Here is a 20,944-nt window from a genome sequence, read left to right as displayed (position 1 = left end):
CTGCCATTTTATCCCATCCAGCTCCAGGTTTCCCACCTGACTTCTATTTTAGCTCCATATTCCAGATCTTCCTAGTCCCATCTTTTAATGCCATAATGTACAACTCTTAGCATCTCTTCCTGGTATTCTTGGCTTTCTGCTTCTCCCATAGGAGAGGAAGCCTGCTCGGGAATTTGATTTAAAGCTATATTTGCATAGCATATGTACTAATCCTAGTTAGACTGGAGTGACTTGGGAGGTTGATGAAGATGACAGGAAATGGTGGTACCATCCCACTCCTCAGCCACCATGAAAGAATGAGATTATAAGCTCCTTGAGGGTATGAGCCATATCTTACATGCTTTTCTTTACCACCAAATGAGAGAGTAGATGTTTAAGAAATAGCTACAAAAATCTCTCAGGAAGTCCTCTTCTACATCTTCTCTCCTAAACCCCATGCAGTATGTGTTTTTTTTTTTTTTAAAAAAAAAACTGTCTCCAACAGAGGAGTTCTTCTTCAAGACCAGCACCAAAAGGCAGCATCCTAAAATGGATAAAATACTTTATAGCATACAAATGCATTTAAATGCATTTCCTCATTTCATCTCACTTACTTAAGGAAGGAGATGCAGGTATTAGTACCCCTTTATGGATGGGGACATCAAGCTTCCAAAAGGTCCACCAGTAATTCATGTCACATAGGAAAACAATAAAGCAAACGCTCAACTAGGTTCATGACTTGGGGGAGGGGCACGCCACAATTTTAGGAGATTTGTTTAGAAAACTAACATAGTTTACCATACCTGATAAAAGCCCAATAAGTAGCATCAACAACCAGCCAGAAAAAGCATCACTCACACTGTGAATTAAGGCCCATGTGGACTCTTTGCTTTTATTGGTAATCTAGGGAGAAATGAGAAAACATTGGTACACTCTACATATACCCTTACTTTTTCACCTCAAAATGTGCAATAAAGTAAGGAAACACAAAGACAAATCTATTCATTGAGCATAGAGACCAACTTGGAGTTACTTCTCAAATCTATTCATTGGGAATAGAGAACAATTTGGAGTTACTTCTCACATAATCTTGGGCTGAACTAACATCACCAAGAACTTTGAGATTTATTGGACCTTGTCTTACTGAATCCCACCTTCACCTACAGTATTGCAATGCCTGCAAGCACCTTATTCAGGGCTTCCCCATTCAGCTGCTAATTTCTTATAGCATCAATCGGTTTTGCTTATTGCAGTGGTCTCTTTCTGCCCTGGACATCAGATATTCTAAGGATGGTCTCTTGACTCACAGGAAAACAGTTTGATTGTTTTTCAAAGAATAAACAAACATGGGCTTATTTGAATGGTGAAAGTACAATCTGAGGTTTACTATCTGGGGCTGTGCTTCAGGTCAGGCAAATTCCAAGATTGGATCCCACAGACCCCTAACTATACATTGATCATAGACAGTAAATGATATCAGGGATATAGCTCTTTATTTTCAAAAACCTGCTGGGAATATCTGAGGCTATCAAGAGGTGCAGAAAGTTTTACCTTTTAGGTCCTAGCTTTTTCAATTCAACCCTCAGTGCCCACGTTTCAAAACCAAGCATTCTGAGAGCTTTGTCATTGGTAGTTCCCCCTTTTCTGTATCTCTACTTCTTATCTTTGAAACTGTGACTTAGCTACCCATTTTCATCTATAGCAACACTGCAAATAATAACAATAAATTATAGAAATTGTAAAAGCAATTTAAGAATTTATTTTGACCTATGACTTTTAAGTTTCCAGTTTCAGGGCTGAAAGTAGATGAGGTGACATTTTTCCCTGTGACAGTTTCCGTTCTGATGATAAAAAGTTAATGCTAAAAAAATCCCCTTTGAACACACATTTTTTTAAATTTTATTTTATTTTTTATTTATTTTTTTATTAATGTTATGATAGATTACAACCTTGTGAGCTTTCAGTTGTACATTATTGTTAGTCATGTTGTGGGTACACCTCTTCCCCCTTTGTGCCCTCCCCCCACCCCCCCTTTTCCCTGGTAACCACCTATCAGATCTCCTTGTCAATATGTTAACTTCCACCTATGAGTGGAGTCATATAGAGTTCGTCTTTCTCTGACTGGCTTATTTCGCTTAACATAATACCCTCGAGGTCCATCCACATTGCTGCGAATGGGCCAATTTTGTCTTTTTTTATGGCTGAGTAGTATTCCATTGTGTATATATACCATATCTTCTTTATCCAATCATCAGTTTCTGGGCATGTAGGTTGGTTCCACGTCTTGGCTATTGTAAATAATGCTGCGATGAACATAGGGGTGCAAGGGACTCTTGAGATTTCTGATTTCAGTGAACACACATTTTAATTGATTTTGAATTATTATTTTGAATAATTTGTCTCAGATGCCACCTTTTTACTATAATGGGAAATATGCCCTTGTCATATCACAGGTGATTTTCACAATGTGAATAACATGTTGAATATGCAACTGATGACAAACTGAACTCTGAATTACAGATAGGAGAAATTCTAAAGCCATATGATTCTAACTTTTAAAGCCTGCATGATGAATTGATATGATAGATAGAAAGAATATGTATGTGAGTTCCCAAATAGTAGAAACTTTATGAAAAACATAGAACATTTTATAGAGATCACCTTTTTTAGTTATGGTAAGAAAGTTCAGTGGGATTATCACAAATCCAAGGATTACAAAGGAATTTCTCAAAACCTACACCTGGAACAACCTGACTCCTGGGTTCAGGTGGCCATGAGAAAACCAGCCAGGAGCCAGGAAAGGCTTAAGAATGAAAAATGATCTGAACCTGACTGCTCAGGAGATTCACTTGGCTCTGAGAGGAGGAAATTATGAACTCAGGAGAGAATGGGGCCAGCGTAAAAATCAAATTTTAAATTTGAAGTCACAGCAGAAATATTAAGAAAGAAAAAAATAACAATACCAACTGTTGGTTAAAGAAATGCCTTACCAGAAGTTCACCTCCTGAATCAGGACGGCTGGGGCTGGGGCTCTACCTTTTTGATAAGCTCTCCATGTGCTCCTGACACAAACTACAAACTGCGATTCTCTGATTTAAATGATACACAGCAACAAGTTAAAGGCAAATGACCTTGGCAGACTGCTTTGAAAATTTTCACAGTACTTTGAAAAGAGAAAAGTGGGGAAATTCTCTTGCTAAATTCAAAAGAACCTGTGCCATAGCCATAAGTACCATCTATTACCTATAATATTAAATTAATATCTTTAATTTGAACTTGATTGGCCTTTTGGTTTTGTTTGAGTTGAATGCGTCCATCTGCTTTGGTTGTATGGTTGTACAGGAGCTATAATCACAAGGAGTTTACCTTCTATGCTTCAGTAAACATTAGGGATCTGAGATTTTTTTCTTTTATTCCTTTAAAAGGAGCCCATTTACTTTTTTTAGTTCTAAAAATCCTGCTTCAAAGGAAAACCATAAAAGGAAGATAAGATAGGGAATGAAGATCTTTGAAATTTATTTTGGTCCCTTCCACCAAGTCTGTTTTCACCTCTCTGCATAGGTATTTATACCTATTTGAGGGCTGCAAGGATCCTTTTCAACTTCTTACTATAGGAAGATAAATCATCATTTAATATAAATTCTTCTCAAAATCATATAGAAGATGCCTTAAAAATAAGTTAAAAAATAAAACCCTACATTGCCAACAGAAATCAGACTCAGCCACATCCAGGGCTTAAGGAAAGAATACATAAAGAATATATATTTTCAACTTCTTCCCCTGCTGTTTCCTAACACTTACTCATGTACCATCTTTCATCTTACCTCTCGGTGCCTATCCCGGTCTCGAGATTTCTCTCTCACCCAGTCAATTGTATTGAAATCATCATAGGTCCCCACACCAGGGATTGGCTCTTCCAAGAAGTCCATCATCCTATTTGAAGAACCTATTCCTCCACCATTGTATGACTTGTCCTCTGTATTGAACAGGAAACAGACATTAGTACTTCAGACACTCTGGACATTTTTCATACCTCCTGTCTGAGCACCAAAAGGTGAGCCCTTTAACTATCCTGATAAAGCAATATGGTGGGAACATACATCACATTCAGAGGTTTCTGTGGTCTAGGCACAAAATGACAAGGGTCTTAAGGCAGTGTGAATGGAAAGGGACAGATGAGAGTGACAGTACAAAGAGAATCAACAGGAGCCAAAGTGCAGTGGGAAAGGATTTATGAAACAAAAGATGGGGAGCTTGGAGTAACTTAGGTATCTCAGTTTCTCTTGTGGAAGGGAGACCAAAGGGTCAAAGGTCTTTGCAAACACATCATATCAGAAACCATTTGACATTTATATGGTAGTAATTCAATCCTAGGAGGTAGCTTTGAGTGGGGACTCCAAAGAAACATGTCAGGCTCTTCAAGAGTTAAGCTGGCTAGAATGTAGATATTTTCCTTCAATAGCTATAAGACTTTGATCCTTGATGTAACGGGCTTATAGAAACTTTTACTGAGTATGTCAGAACAGTCTAAGATTTACAGGTAGAGATTTAAGGAACAGTGCATGGCTCAGTGATGAAATGTCCCTCTCTGATCCTTCAACTGAAACAAACATACCCATTTGCCCAACCATCACAGTCCTTTATCTGTTTCGCTTTTAGTGCTTCTATTACAATTAGTTATGCAAATACTTTATCTTCCTTTCCAGACTAGAAGCTCTTTGAGGGCAGCCTATATCTGATTCATCATTGCCTTCTCCAGTGTCTAGCACACATCCAAGACTCAATAAATATCAGCTGAACCAAAGCTTGTTTGATGAACAGTGGGGATGAGGGAGAAGTATTCACACTCAGATGTTGTAGTCACACCAGGTCACTTAGTATGGCTTAATTCAAAATATTACCACAATCCTCGGGTGGAACAATGTTTCGCTATTTCGCTATTAAACACAAAATGTAAAACAGTATTCAGGAATTTATGCAAATATACACTGAGGGAAAATGCACAGTAATGCCATCATTGAACTCAAACAGCCAAAGCTCACATTTGCAGCATCAACCTTGGCAGGGACAAGGCTTTATCTAGACTGTTTGGTGATGAATCCCTCTGCAGAGAAGGCCAAAGGGAGCCTGAGCTGACCCCCGCTCCCCTCATCTGCATCCCCATCTTCACTCTCAACTCCTAACAGACAACTTCAGCACTCTTACAGGGTAAGTTTGAATTAACACCCAAGCTGTATCTGGTTTACAAATCGTAAGTCTTCCAAATACCTAATTCATCCTACCTTTTACAAGCAACACACACATTTGAAAAGAAAAGCTCTGCAAAATCCAAATCAAATCCAAATCATATTGAGGGTGGGGTGGGGGTAGGGTCGGAGCAGAGGAGGTAAACAAGTTAATCTTAAAACCCCTACCAAAGTCCTTTCCATATCTTCAAGCATACCTGGCTGTAAAATGGTTGGCTGCTGAATCAGCAGCCCAGCATTTCCTATCATGTCAGTGGCATACTGATAAAGATTAATGTTGGTGTGTTGTTTGAGAGCTTGGAGGGAAACAGCCAGCTAGGAAATGAGGGCAGAAAGAGAATAAAGTACATGGGGCGGGGAGAAACAAGCCGTTTCAATTCTCAAGACAAATGCTGACACCAACACAGGACACCAAACAACCAGAAATTTACTTTTTTAAAGCAGGTTCATGTCTCAATTGAATTTGCTCTGGTTTAAGAGTGCTCCTTTCAGGAAAATTAGAAAAGGATTTTGTGAAACTGGTTTTTAAAAGCATCCCACAGCTATCTAATGTTACACCATATACCTAATGCGGTCCCCAGCTCTAAGGATATTCAGACAAAATGAAGATCTGCAACAGCTTCCTAACAGGAAAGAAAGAATCCTATTACATCACTAGGTAACATGAGCACTGCATCATCCTTCTTTGTAGATAGTCTCCTGTTAGAAACGCAAATTGTCAGGCGGCTCTAAAAGAGCAGGCAGTGATTAGAATCCGACAACAGACTGCTTGTGATTCTCCAGATCCCCTTCTCCCTGGGGTCACACTTCGGTCCTTGGCCAGGCTTAAGTCTGCTTACCTTCAATCACAGCTTTCTTTTTTTCTGCCTCAAGGAAGAAATAACCTTGGCGGCCCGCATTTGGTCATTTAGGTTGAAGAGCTTTTACAGAAGGAGCCCCAGTATGAACTGCCTTAGAGGAGCACTTGCTGCGTTCTCTGCCTTTCACAGCAACAAACGCCACCTAAAGAACCACCAGTGTTCCCAGCGGTCAGAATGTGATGTCACTGTTGGAATCACGTGACCAGACCCTTGGACCAGCCTTGGTGAAAGGAAGATTTTTAACCGAGCACAGAAGCCTTAAAGATGTAGTCTCATGTAAACAAATGCCATCAAACTGGGGGCAGTCGGGTCAGTTCAGAACACCGGGGTCCAGGCAAGTTTTAGTCTTCAGACTTCATTTAGCAGTAAATCCAAGAAGGCAAAATAGAAATATCTGAAAGCATTTAGAGTTACAGGGATCCTAAGCCAAAAGGGGAGAGAGGTAAATATAGAATAGGCTTTTTAAAAACTGCACTGGAGAGCAATCACATGGATAAACTCTCACAACGTAACGCTGAGTGAAAGATGCCAGACACAATAGAGCACATAACATGATTCTGTTCGTGTAAGTTCAAAACCTGGCAACCCTAAAAGACATCATTTTAGGATACAAAAGTAAGCAACCACATGACAAAGAGAAACAAGAAAACGACAAGAGCAAAGGCAGTAGCTACCCAGAGGAGAGAGGAGGTCGCCATCTGGAGGGAGCACATGGTGAGGGTGGGGTTTCTGGAATGCTGGTCATTTTTCTTGATCTGAGTGGTGATTACCTGAGTGTTCACATTATAATTATTTTTTAAACTGTATACATATGTTTTATGTCTATGTACACATCATAATTAGAGAAAAACATGAAAAACTGAACTGCATATGAATTTACTATACAAGGTCAGTTCTTGAATAGCACCTAGAAACTTTGAAAACCCAGAATATGGTCTAGAAAATGAGTCGTTTCTTAGTATTAGTGCTCTACCCAGAAAGCAACATCAAATCTGATCTCATTAATCCAAACTGGGTAAAAGTAGCTATTTCAGCCATGAAAACAGATTCACTACCATATTTGTATTGTTCTAAAGGCTTTCCCTTCCCCAGCTCTATGCTGAAGGCTATTCTTAAGCAGGTCTTAATTAATTGTGCAATAAAGCCACTCCAATAAAGTAGAAGAAAATTGCCTTCTCCCAACTTCCTAAGTGAATCCACAGGGCAGCCACTGTTAAACATTAATCCAGTCAGTGTGCTCCAATAATCAGCCCTAAACGTAGCGCTTCAAAACGTGTGACTACTCTCATCTATTCTTAAGGCCCAATACATCCTGAAAGGTTAATATGACAAAACCTTATGAAGTGGGAGGAATTTCATGAAACCCATATGCTTTTAGTCCGATCCATCATTATTATAACATCTCAGTCTCTTGATGAACTAATCTAGCATTAAAGAGAAGAATTAAAATGGAGTGGCAACTGATAGTATTGTGGCAATCAACTACAATGCTTAAAAAGCAAAAGCTATTTGTGGCCCAAGTGTGACTGTCTCATACAATTACACTTTTGGAAAAGTATGCATATCTTACTTAAGAAGGATGACATGCCCAATCTCATAAGCCTCCTTCAAAGACATTCTTTATTAAATAGGATTCTCTCTGTAGTATCTGAAGACTACTACAGAATTCGCTTACATTATCTAATAAGGCTTACATTATCTTATTAGATTATTTACACTCCAAGGTACTATCTTTTTTGGTACCTAAGAATGTACAGTTCTTCAATGTACAGTGACTGGATTATATAACAGTCCGGTGTTAATAACTTTTGATGACAGTTCGTATGCTTTTCAAATGCTACATCAGGGCTTCTACGGGAGAAACTTTTTTATTCCATGGAAGTTTACTTCCTTTGAAAACTATAGGGCTGGTAGCTATGGCACAGTCCTCATATTAAAATGAGATGCAATTACAATTCAGGTTAAGAAATGAGGCACAGGTATTAAGGAATTGACATGTTATATTTCTTTTACTCTTTTCTACACCCCTATTCTCTTCTCTGACAAATTTGTAATCTCTAGCATATGTTCATTATACAGACTGCCAGGTGTAGGGCAATTGATATTATTGTGAAAATGAGACAAAGAAATGCTTACCGATTTTTAATGCATCCTATGATAAAAACAATAATACAGTTAATACTTGGAGACAAGCAGAGTTATCTTTCTAGAACACAGATCTGATCAGATCATTTTCTGATTTCTAAAATGCCAGTGGCCCCTACAACAATGTTTTTAAAACTTTCAGCATAGTAAGACCATTTAATGGGCATTTGGCACAAGTGTGGACCAGGAATTTTAAAATATTCATCATAAATTTTAGAAGGGAAAAAAATAAAATATTTTAAAATGCATAATAATAATAATGATGATGACAATGGTATTTCTCCTATTTTAGGTTCATCAATGAGAGGGATTAAATTGTTTGCACTCCTTCATGGAGGCACCTATATCTGACTTGATGACAAATTGCTTAAGCTGTGGGTCATATTCCACATCCAGTTGGTTTCTTTCCTTAGCATTTTTTTTTTACTTAGTAGAAAGAAATAGTAAATTCAGAAAACTTAGTTAAGAATGGCAGCAGAGATGATCCCATTCAGGACCAACTACTGAGGTACAAAGAAAGTAATAAAATGCCAAAGGCTTTTCACAAGAACAGTGTATTAAGAGTTAAGCTTCTGGTGTGTAAATACTCTGCCAAGGAAGAAAGAGTAAAATTAAATAATGACCCTAAATGTCAGATTGGGGTACATAGATAAGTCTAGATTTCTGCCTGTTTACGAAAAAAGAAAAAAGCAAAACTTAAGTTTTGAAGGCACAGGTGTGCTCTAAGTTATATACAAAATAATTTAATCCTCTAACAGGATAATGATTCAAGTTAAAGTACAATCAGATCTCAACTTGAGTGATAAAAGAAAAGCTCCCAAAAGGCTAATTTGCATTGCTTGAGTCTGGGAAAAACGTACAGAAAACTAGTCAGAAAAAGGTCAACATTGAAAGAGCTTTCCCCGTAGGTTACACTTAGGTTTAAAAACTTCACAATGGGTCTTTAGAAACACACTGCTTGAATGAGGAGGCATATAAATGAATGCATTTAGCTCATTTCTCTTTATGGAAACCACTTTCGAATGTTTTTCTAAAAATCACATGATGTTTAAAACTAGAAAACCCTTTAAAATACAAGAAAAGAAATTCTGACTTGAGTATAATGTTTATTTCAATCTCTAACCAACATGCCATTAGAAATTTACCTGGGGGGCTAAACAGTAACTGATTAAGTGAACTAGTTAAACACTAACAGAAACACAAGGGGAAAGAGGATAGAAAGCAACCTCGTGCACAGACCTTGCAGTAATGCTTCGGTAACATCACAGCAGCCTAAAGAAAGCAAGCAGCACTCAAAGAGATGGGGCAGGGCTAGAGGTATGTATCTCAGGACTTGGAAACAGTCTCATTTTTTAAAATGTGTTTCAGTTTTTACAGAGATATATTGTATTTTTGCAAGGCTGGAACCACATCTACAAAAAACTTCAACACTCTACCTAGTAACATCAGCAGATATTTATCCTGTGGTCATTTAAATTTTACCTTCATTCAACAGCAAGTACTAAGAGCCTACTATAAGCCACTTCTTACTTCCATACCCTCTTCCTGTCTTGTATTGGTTCATCCATTCTAGATCTCCCAATAAGTCATGAACTCTTTCACATTCCATTCTCCTCTATGTTTGAGAACACTTTGCAACTAAAGCCCCAATAATTAGGCAACATTTTTAGGACCTTTTTATCAACCTGTGCCTCCATTTTGCTTCCATTTTGCTTTCCCACCTACCCAAACCCAGTGGCTGAAAAGCAAATGTTGGTGGAGTAGGCCTCTCATCCCCTGGATAGTATCACGAGATCAAGTTATGCTTGAATATACTATTTTAGTTTGGCCCCTGGAACACTTACTCAAGGCAACTATTCCACTGGTGCACATCTGTAGTGAAATACCTCCATAGCTGTAGATAAATAACTACTCTTTCCCGAGGACTCTCCTCTCCCTCAACACTCCCCTAAAAGCTCCCAAACAAGTTCCCATGATGTAGCAGCTGGAACACCAAGAGGCTCCAGGACACCGCCCAGAGCTATGTCTGACATCTAATCTGACTGGTCAGTGCCTGTGTTGTTTTGTGTGTCACCCCTGCACTCATTTCGTTTAGGGACTGACTGCTTTGGTTCCTGCTCATAGCAGGTTAAAACTTGAAGTTGTCTAAGAGGCAGGAAAGACAACAAAGAGGAAACTCTACCCTGACTCTGCTGAAAGCTAGACAATAAAAGAGGTAGTGAGAGATGTAGGTAACAGAACTGCAAAAACTGCAACAAATATACGATATACACTATTGAAATGAAGTTTGAGGGTTATGAGAAGTATACAGGAAGGTGGGGCATGGCAGAAAGGGATAGGGAAAAGCCTTTCGAAACAAGCATGAATCTAGATTCTAATACCACCCTCGGACTCCTTCTTTCCTCTTGGATACAGCTCTGTCCCCACTGGGTTGTATACATTTGCTTGCAAGTGTAGCTGGAGTGTACCTTTTATGCCTCCTACTCCCAGCATCTGCTCTAACCTGGAAGTTCCTGACCCAACCCACTTTCATTATCAGCGGAGCCAGGGTGCTAACTGCCAGAGTTACCAGAGTTAGGAAAAATAGCGTGAGGATTATGACTTGGTATCTGCAGACTCCCATGGGACTAGAATGCCACAAAAATCAATGTAGAACTGGAAGGAAAGGGGCTAGACTTGACAAAGTTGCTGAGAGGGTTGCCCACATAAAGAAAATAGCCCTCAGCTCCATTACTTGCTCTTCACTCCTTCCTTTTCAAATTTACACATTTGTGGGACTGAGAAGAAGACTGGGGAATGTAACGGGTAGGGAGAGACTGCCCTAAAATGCACATTACATACCACAGTGTTGGGAAACCCTTCGGCAAGCACGATCCTGTGTAATAAACAGTAATCATTGTTTTAGAAGCAGTAATTCTCCAGTTCTTCTGGACTAAATCTGCATTGGTTTCTCTGTACTAATCTCCAAAAGGAAGCTGGGAACAAGAGATTAGCAATTATTCTTTGGTAGGGGAAAAACTTCAAGAGAGGAAATACCAATTAGGAGATTCTTCTTGGATTCATGGCAATAGTGTGATGTCATGGACAGAAAAATGAGTTTAAAAACATATATATAAAATCTAGGAATTGCACTTAAAGAAACACTTGTACCCGTGCACTCCAATATATATATGTTACTCACTGCAGCACTGTTCATAGTAGCAAACAGCTGGAAACAATGAAAGAGTCCAGTAATGGGAGAATAGCACAAGGAAAAAGGTAGACTGATGTGTACTGAAATAGAAAACTCTCCCAAACATATTTGTGAAAAAGCAAGTCACAAAATAGTAAGTAGAATGTTCTTTTTTAAAAGTGTGTGCCTGTGTATTAACTGGAGAGAAAAAGAATAGATTTTTTCAATTATTTCATTGAGGTCATAATGGCATATAGCATTCAAAAAGAAAAAGAATTGAAAGGGTTCTATTGAATTATTTTAGGGGTTATCTCTGGAGTGGGAAGTAAAGGAGGGACTTTCACATTTTATATACTTGTGTATTGTTTGACTCTTTAATAGTGAAGGGTATTTGTGTGTTAGATAAGTGGTTCTAAAAAGAAAAATAATGATATTGCAGCTAGAAGAGTAGAGACAGAACATGGCAAAGGGAAGACTTCCATTCTGAGAGGCAGACCACTGGGGTATTTAGAAATAAAGCAGGTGTCAGTTTCTGGAGAACACTAGGAGGAAAGCACCGAGAGGAAGAAGGCTTCCTAAATTTTTAAATGAAAGTCAATGGGAATAAACTCTTTGTTATCAGATTTATTGTCCAGCAGTGAGAAGATATGGGTTCCAATTCCAGCTCAACAACTCACTAGTTGTGTCACCTTGGGCAATTGCCTTAAATCTCTGTGAGTTTCAGGTTCCCCATTTGTAAAGTGAGGGGGTATGAGCATGTATGATTTTTAAGGTCTGTTCCAACTCCCATACTCTATCATTTTAGCATTTTTGGGTTATTTGTACATTGCAGTGAGTGACTTTTGAGAAGACCTTAGCTTTGAGGAATTCCAAATGATATTTTGATTGCATAGTTATCTGAGAACACCAATCCTTAGAAAAGAAAAGTAAGACTCAGCTTATCAGTGACCTATATATAGGACAACCTAGGACCCAACACTTCTGGCATATGGCTAACTACAGCTATATCAATATGGCTACAGTACCTGTGGAGCACCTGCTAGCCATAGACCCAGAAACATCCAGCACACACTCTGAAACATTACAGCAAACTTTTCCTCTTCTCCATGCCATAAATCAAAACAAAGTAAGGTTAAAAATTATCTACTCAGGATTTATAGTCCTGCCAAGGATCTCTAAAATATTTTTTTTCCTTCAAGAGGGAACCAAAGTGGTTTCACAAATTGAAAAGTAAATGGGGAGTTTCCAGATTCAGTTCTGGCAAGTAAAAAGCGTAGAGGTTGCCACTCCCATCCTTACAACAAGAAAAAGCTGGACCAACTAAAAAATCAGTAACTTCTCTTGGACCCACCAGAGAATTGAGGTTGCAGGGGAAACTGCAACCCTAAAATCTGAAGAGACAGTCTTATCCAAAGAGACACAGAGAGATTTGCTTACCTGTAGTAGAAATCACTGGAATCATAAACTGGTAGAGGCACTTAAATGGCAACTTTGACGGAATTGCTGAAGGCTGAGTGTGGACTTGTGTGAGAGTAAGAAACTCCCGAGGTCGACACTTTTGTAGGCTCTATCTCTAGGAACCCCACCAAGTTCTCACAGTGAAGAAATGAGAAAGATCCCTGCCTGACCTGGCTCTGAAGAGGGGAGGGGAAAAGTAATTGTGAAATACCCCAGAGCTTTCTCTATAACAAAAGCCTATGCTCCAGGGGAAAATACTTTGCCTGAGCCTTATCCCAGTTGGGGAAAGAGCATTCCTCCCATTCCAGCTGCCCACCACCCTAGCCTTCTTGTCTCACCTTGTGGGGGGAAGCATAGTCAACAGGGGCCTGAGCTTCCAGGAAATGGATTGGAAATGCTGCAGTCAGGGACAGGAGCAGTGGGCAGGGAGAACAAAAAGCTATACCACTAGACTAAAACTTGTGAAGGTCACAGCCACAAGAGACACAGTCCCAACAGACACTGAGATTTAATCAGAAGACTATAAAATGACCTGCTCCTGCATACCTTATCACCATACCAATAGGGCTCCAGTATAATAACAGTGGATTACAGCTGAAAGAACAGCAAGACACAGATTCTCTCTCAAGGAGTTGTACTTAAGGAAACTCAAAATCAAGATGGGAGACAAAACAAGGACACTAGGGGAGTTTATGCCTTTGGGACCGATAGTTACACCAAACATTAAACACAGCCCAACTCCTAGCCAATTTACCATAAATCCTAACACAATGGAATTAAACTAGAAATCAATCATAGAAAAATAGCTGGAAAATCCTCAAATACCTGGAAATTAAACAATACACTTCCAAATAACCCATGGGTCAAGGAAGTCTCAAGACAAATTTAAAAATATTTTGAAGTAAATGAAAATGAAAATACAACATATCAAAATTTGTGGGATGCAATGAAAGCAGTGCTTAGAGAGAAATTTACAGCATTAAATGCATATATTAGAAAAGAAGAAAGATCCAAAATCAAAAGATCTGAACCTCACCAAAGAAGATATACAGATGGCAAATAGCAAATGAAAAGAAGGTCAGCATCATTTGTCATTAGAGAAATGCAAATTAAAACAATGAGATACCACAACAAACCTATTAGAATAGCTAAAATCTAAAACACTGACAACACCAATTGCTCATAAAGATATGGAGTAATAGGAATTCTCATTCATTGCTGGTGGGAATACCAAATGGTACAGCCACTTTGGAAGACAGTTTGGCAATTTCCTACAAAACTAGACAGTCTTACCATATGATCCAGCAATCACACACTTACATATTTGCCCATATATATATTTGACTTAAAAACTTATGTCCACATGAAAACCTGCACAAAGATGTTTACAGCAGCTTTAGTCATAATTGCCAAAAGTTGGAAGACACCAAGATGTCCTTCAGTAGATATGTGCATGGATAGACAAACTGTGGTACATTTAGACAATGGAATATTATTCAGCAATGAAAATGAATGAGCTATCCTTCCACACAAAGATACGGAGGAACGTTAAATGCACTTTGCTAAGTGAAAGAAGCCAACCTGAACAGTCTACATATTATATGATTCCACTTATATGATATTCTTGAAAAGGCAAATTCATGGAGATGAAAAACAGATTGGTAATTGCCAGGGGCTCAGAAGGGAGGTGGCTGACTAGGTAAAGAACAGGGGATTTTTTAGGGCAGTGAAACTATTCTGCATGATACCGTAATAGTGGATACATGTCACTATGCATTTGTCAAAATCCACAGAACTTTATAGCAGAAAGAGTGAACCTTAATGTATGCAGATTTTTTAAAAATCCCAGGATGGAATGCATAATGTGACAAATGAATCTAACTATATTACACATTTTTGAAACAACCTCACTGAAGGGGTACAGGAAAAAGGTGCTAACCCAAACAATTGGAAATGAGCGGAGTCTATAAGACTAAAGGCAAAACGAATTGTGTATAAGCACTGTACTCTAGTTGACAAAGTAGTTTCCCACGGAGGGTATGGATTAACAAGTTGAAACCACTAAACACATACACTGGAAGTGAACTGTTAAATAATGAATGGTGGATAGTGGGAGCCAAGTTTCTCACTCCCTGGAGTGGAGGTATATACACGGGTCAGTATACACACATATATTTCCTTACTGAGAGGCAGAGAGGACGTGCAAGCAACAAGACCCTAGTAGCAAGGAACACACCTCACACCCAGATCTTGGTTTCTAATACCATTCTCCACTAAAAGGAACCAGGACTCCTTGGAGAAATGGCTGATTCTAGGACTGAGGCAGGAAACAGATAACATGGGCCTGGAGTATATTGTGGTGCCAGAAACTAAATAAGTGCTCAATTAAGAATAGATCTACCATATGATCCAGCTATGCCACTGCTGGCTATTTATCCAAAGAACTTGATAACGCAAAGGCATAAAGATACTTGCACCCCTATGTTCATTGCAGCATTATACACAATAGCCAAGACTTAGAAGCAACCGAGGTGCCCATCGAGGGACGAATGGATAAAGAAGATGTGGTATTCATACACAATGGAATACTACTCAGCCATAAGAAATGATGAAATCTGGCCATTTGTGACAACATGGATGGACCTTGAGGGTATTATGCTCAGTGAAATAAGTCAGAGGGGGAAAGTCAAATACCGTATGCTCTCACTCATAAGTAGAAGATGAAAACAACGACAAACAAACACATAGCAACGGAGATTGGATTGGTGGTTACCATGGGGGAAGGGGGGAGGGCAAAAGGGGTGATTAGACTCACATGTGAGGGGATGGACTATAATTAGTTTTTGGGTGGTGAACATGATGTAATCTACACAGAATTCAAAATATATTATGATGTACATCCGGAAGCTATGTAATGTTATAATCCAATGTTACTGCAATTAAAAATAAATAAAATTAAAAAAAAGAAAACCCCACAGTGATAGAGGTATATCAAAAGGAAGTAGAGCCAACTGAAAGAGCTCCAAATGGCCAAAGCTGAAAAAAATTTGAACAAAATAAAGTATGAATTACAACCCAAAGTATAAAACAAATATGAGTCCCTACTGACATAAATAAGTGAAAAAACAAATGGGAGAGAACAGACAAATCTCCCATGCGGAACAATTTCAAATAATTTCTGTAGATATTTCACCCTCAATGAGGTGGAGCGTAACCCCGTCGTTCTTGAGTGTGGGCTATGCAGTGACTTCTTCCCAAAGAGTACACTATGGATAGGATGAAAAAGAATAACTTCACAGTGGAGAAAGCTGACAAACACTACCTCAGCTAGGTGATCAATGTTAACATCAACAGGGATAAATCATATTGACAGTATATACCTTTGTTACGATATGATGAGCATGGCACTTTACCTCTAGTCTTCCTCCCCAAAACCCATAACCCCAGTCTAATCATGAGACAAACATCAGACAAATCCCAATTGAGGGACATTCTACACTTCTAGTGTATGTGTATAGTGGTTTCAAACTGTTAACCCATACCCTCCGTGGGAAACTACCTTATCAACAAGAGTACAGTGCTTACAAACAATTTCTTTTGCCTTTAGTCTTACAGATTCCACTCATTTCCAGTAATCCTCAAAACTGTCAAGGTCATCAAAAACAAAGAAAATCTAGGAAACCATCATAGCCAAGAGGAAGCCTGAGGAGACATGATGACTAAATGGAATGTGGTGTCCTGGATGGGACATTAGGTAAAAACTAAGTATATCTGAATAAACACGTATTTTAGTTAAGACAAAAATATAAATAAATGGGGAAGAGTTTAGGGGGCATAAACTCTGAAATCTGACCAGGTATTTTCCTATTAACTATCCTAAAGGAAGCCTTTAAAGCCTGTGAACATCATCATAGGCCTCATTTTTTCAAAATTTTTTTATTTTTCCTTTTTCTCCCCAAAGCCCCCCGGTACATAGTTGTGTATTTTCAGTTGTGGGTCCTTCTAGTTGTGGCATGTGGGACGCCGCCTCAGCATGGCCTGATGAGCAGTGCTGTGTCCGCGCCCAGGATTCGAACCGGTGAAACCCTGGGCCGCCGAAGTGGAGCACGCAAACTTAACCACTAGGCCACGGGGACGGCCCCCATAGGCCTCATTTTTAAGGGTTCAGGATATAAGACTGGTACGCTTTACGGCCCCATGGAGCTTTTGACACAAGCCACTTTTTTTTTCAAGCTCAAAAAGCAGCAATAACAATTGCTGTTATCCCAGACTAAGTGTTTAGGGAAGTTTGAGCATTATGAGGGTGATAGATTCCGAATTCCCTTGCCTTGTCCTCCCAGCACCATCCACACAATGGTGATTTCAGCTGGGAGAGCCTAACTGAAATGACCATGGTAGGCTTCTCCATGAGCTAGAGCCCAAGATGTTTTCCGTTTCTGTCTGGAGGAATACTATGATCTTTTTTTACAGTATGACAGAACAAACAGAACTGTTTCACAACTTACTTGGTGGATTTTGTGCACTGTCATGTTTTTCATTTTAAAAGAGTTTTTTTCTTTGCCTGGGACATTGGGAGATTATGCTGAGGCTCGCAGGGGTGGTCTGGGCGCGTTCTCACATGCAAGGGGGACATGGCCTGCTCCTATACTGCCTGGGCTTTGAAGTCATCTGTGACTCTTCTAGTTTATTCTCCGTATCTAATTGGTTCTATCGATCCTCCTGAAATTTCTCCAGAACTTATTATTCCTTCTTCTCCATTCCTGTTGTCTTAGCTCAGGCCTTTTGATCTTTTGCCCAGACTTTTTAAAAATAACAGTTTAACTGGCCTTCCAGTCTCCAACCTACTCTTGCCCTGAACCGTCCTTCACACTGCCATAAATTCTCTAAAACATAAATCTAGTCATATCATTCCTCTGCTTTTAAGTCATTTGATAACTCCTTGGTTACAAGATAAGGTCCAAAAGCACAATCTGGACCTCGCCTAGATTTCTAATTAGATCTCCGGCTGTATCACCTGCTATCCTACCTCCTGCTGCATCTGTCACCACACCCACCCCGGGAGCCTCAGAGCTCAGACACACAGAGTCTGCGTCTCTTGAATACAAAAGCCTCCCTCAGTCTGTTGTGCCTTTACCTGTGTTGCTCTCCCTGCCAGGAGCGTCTCCTCATTCGACAGTTAGGGAGTAGTAGCAAGCCACGCTAGGTAGCAAGACAAGGAGGTGAAGGGGAGAAGGGAATTGAAGAGCATTACTAAAAGAGCACGGTGCTGGGTTCATATCCGGGTGCTCCATAAACACTGAATGAATGAATACATGAATTGCTGACCATGAGGTCCAGGCTGCAGAGGCAGGCAAGTGAAAACAGATGGACTATGAGAATAGCTCTGAATTTTTGCCTGTTACTCAAACCCTTTTCCTATTTCCCTCCCCCTCACCATCTTTCAGATCTCCATGTTTATGTTTCTTCGAATTTACAGACTACTATAGCACTACCTCAGATGCATTTAACCACGCCATACATAATTTATTTACTCATTCCTCATAAATCAATCCCTGCAGCCATCTGGAAAACAAGAACCACTTCTACTGCCTTTCAAGCTCCTCTTAACCAATCTTTTTAGTACGTGCTGTTGTGTCTGGTACAAAATGTAGTATTTTACGCACAGTTTCACCACCCAATATCAAGGGCTTTATGACCTTTTTTCTGTTGTTGTTGTTGTGTTTATTAGGCAATCCCATGTGAAAACATTAAATAAAGTAAGAACAATTAAAAATCAAAGCAAGGAAATTATATCACTACAGAGTGTATAAGTGAATTGATTTTCATGTGTGGCTCATGGAATACAGCCTGTTTTATGGTCAGACCTTGTAAACCACAAGCAGTAATTCTCCTGTAAAGGCTTGTGAAAAGTTGCAAAGGACTACTCATGTAAAAACACATTCAACATTTATAGGCAACGTAAAAGTCTTGTCTGCCTCTGTTTTCTAGTCTGTTAAATAGGAATAATGGATACTCACTTGCCCCAACCACCTACTGAGAGCAACATGAGCACACAAAAAGTACTTTGGTGATACAGATGCTCTATGAAATCATTTTCTATTCGATGCAATGAGGATAACAAAGCTAACCCACTCTGCTTTGACCAGAAGCCTTAAGGAGAGGTAGGCAGTTTAACTTTACGGATACATAACTGATCATTTCACTAGAGCCAGTGATTGCCATAACCGACTCACTCTGGTTATAACTATACATAAGTAGAAGTGATACAGAAACAGGTGTCCCTTTTAGAGAAATAGGCAAATATGAAAAACCACCAAATACCAAACCATGAGTTTGCTATTTCTTTTATGAACTTTAAATTCAGGGGCTCTCTTCTACTGTCACTTTCCTGAGATACCTTTACTAGGCAAATTTCTTACCTTCTTGAACCCGTGATTTTCATACTGGTATGGTCATCCCAAGTTGGTTGCCTCCTCAGGAGGAGTTCCCAGACCTTTCTAACTAAAGTGTTATTCCCCAGTTATCTTCTATTGTCATTTAGTTTATTTCCATCCTAGTACTTATCATAACAGGTAATTAACTAGGTAATCTGTTTGTTTACTTATTTACCCAACTAGATCTAAATTCCAGATCAACCTGGATTTTATCTATTTAATCCCACAACTGTACCCCAAGTGCCTACAATAGTGCCTGGTTCATAGCAAGTGCTTAAAAAGTATTTGTTGAATGAATGAGTGAAGGAACTTGTCCTTGCGGTGACAACAAGCTTAATTCAAACTACTTTGCATGACTTTCAAGGCCCCAATTTACTTATTTAGGCTTATATTCTGCCCTTTTATACCTCTGTATATTATGCCTGTTGATATCTCTGTAAAAGCTTGCTTTCTGCCCAAATGCTCTTCTTCCTACCAAATAACTTATCTTTCAAGGCCTTTCTTAAACACACCTTTTCTGTGAAATCTTTTCCAATCCTCCACAGACACACACACAGAATGCTTCCTCTGTTCAGTTCTTATAATAACGACAGCACTTATAATATAGGGTTATAATAGAAATAAAATAATAATAATGATAGCTAACATTTTAGAGCATTAACTCGATGCCAGGTACAGTTATAAATACTTTCTATGTTATTACTCATTTAATCCTGGAAACAACTCTAAGAAGTAGGTACTATCATTAGTACTTAGGTGTCTGTTACAGCTAGCTAGAATCAACTTCATGAATGCTGGGATGGTGCCTTAAAAAGCCTTGCTAATTCCCAGAACCCAGCAATGTATCTGCAATGTCATATGCCCTTACTACAAATCTGCTAAATAATGCATTCTGACATAAGTTTCTTATCCTCTGACGGCACTTTGAGAATGGCAATCCCAATCAGTTAAAGAACCAGACAGTAGTTTTAAGTAATTATACAAATTTAATTTTAAAGTGATACAGTCCTTTCTAATTACAACAAGAAGCTCAGAAGTCACAAAAGAATGATAAATCTAGTTATAGAAAAACTTAAAATATTTGTACATTAAAAAAACAAAGTTAACAAAGGCAAACCAGAAATGGAAAAAGTATATTCAACCCACATTAGACAAAAGATTAATTATAATATACGAAGGGCTCCTATAAAAAACATAAGAAAAGATAATCAGCCCATTAGAAAAACAGAAACATCATATGAACAGGAAACTTCCAGAAAAAAAAATTTAAATGGTTACAAACATATGAAAATATGCTCAACTTCATTAATTTAAAAAAGTGCAAATTAAAACAATGGGAATGTATTTATTTATTTTACTGATCATATTTTAAAGATGAAAAAAGAATTACAATATTCAGCACCAGCAAGGCTGTGGGAAAATAAATACTTTTATACACTCATGCTACAGAAATGCTTTCATATACTTAAAAGATACACACACACAAGGTTGTTCATTATAGCACTGTTGGTAACAGCAAAAGATTGGAAATCACTGAAACGTGTATCAATGCAAGCTTGGTTAAATAAACTATGGTACAGCTATACCAGGAAACTGTATGCAGCCATTAAAAAGAGTGACATTACTGGATAACCAAATAACAGATGAGGG

The 20,944-nt window shown here is 38.8% G+C and overlaps 1 protein-coding gene across 2 annotated transcripts in view; it reads right to left on the bottom strand.

The window, feature by feature from the left end:
- Positions 1-20,944, bottom strand: part of CLCN5 (chloride voltage-gated channel 5) — a 141,114-nt gene that overhangs the window by 20,816 nt on the left and 99,354 nt on the right. Inside the window, exons 1-3 of one of the 2 annotated variants that reach the window (XM_014728848.3) lie at positions 6,065-6,283; positions 3,804-3,955; positions 783-882 (exon numbers count right to left, since the gene is read on the bottom strand). In XM_014728848.3, the coding sequence (XP_014584334.1) occupies positions 783-882; positions 3,804-3,911 (208 nt within the window). In that variant the 5' untranslated portion in view covers positions 3,912-3,955; positions 6,065-6,283. Of the gene's footprint in view, positions 1-782; positions 883-3,803; positions 3,956-6,064; positions 6,284-20,944 lie in introns of those variants that run through there. The other variant, XM_005614151.4, reaches the window with a different exon arrangement.

Source organism: Equus caballus, chromosome X (genome assembly GCF_041296265.1).
Source record: "Equus caballus isolate H_3958 breed thoroughbred chromosome X, TB-T2T, whole genome shotgun sequence".
Lineage (NCBI taxonomy): Eukaryota > Metazoa > Chordata > Mammalia > Perissodactyla > Equidae > Equus > Equus caballus.
Note: the sequence above shows the minus strand (reverse complement) of the source record. Positions and strands in the feature narration are given on the sequence as shown.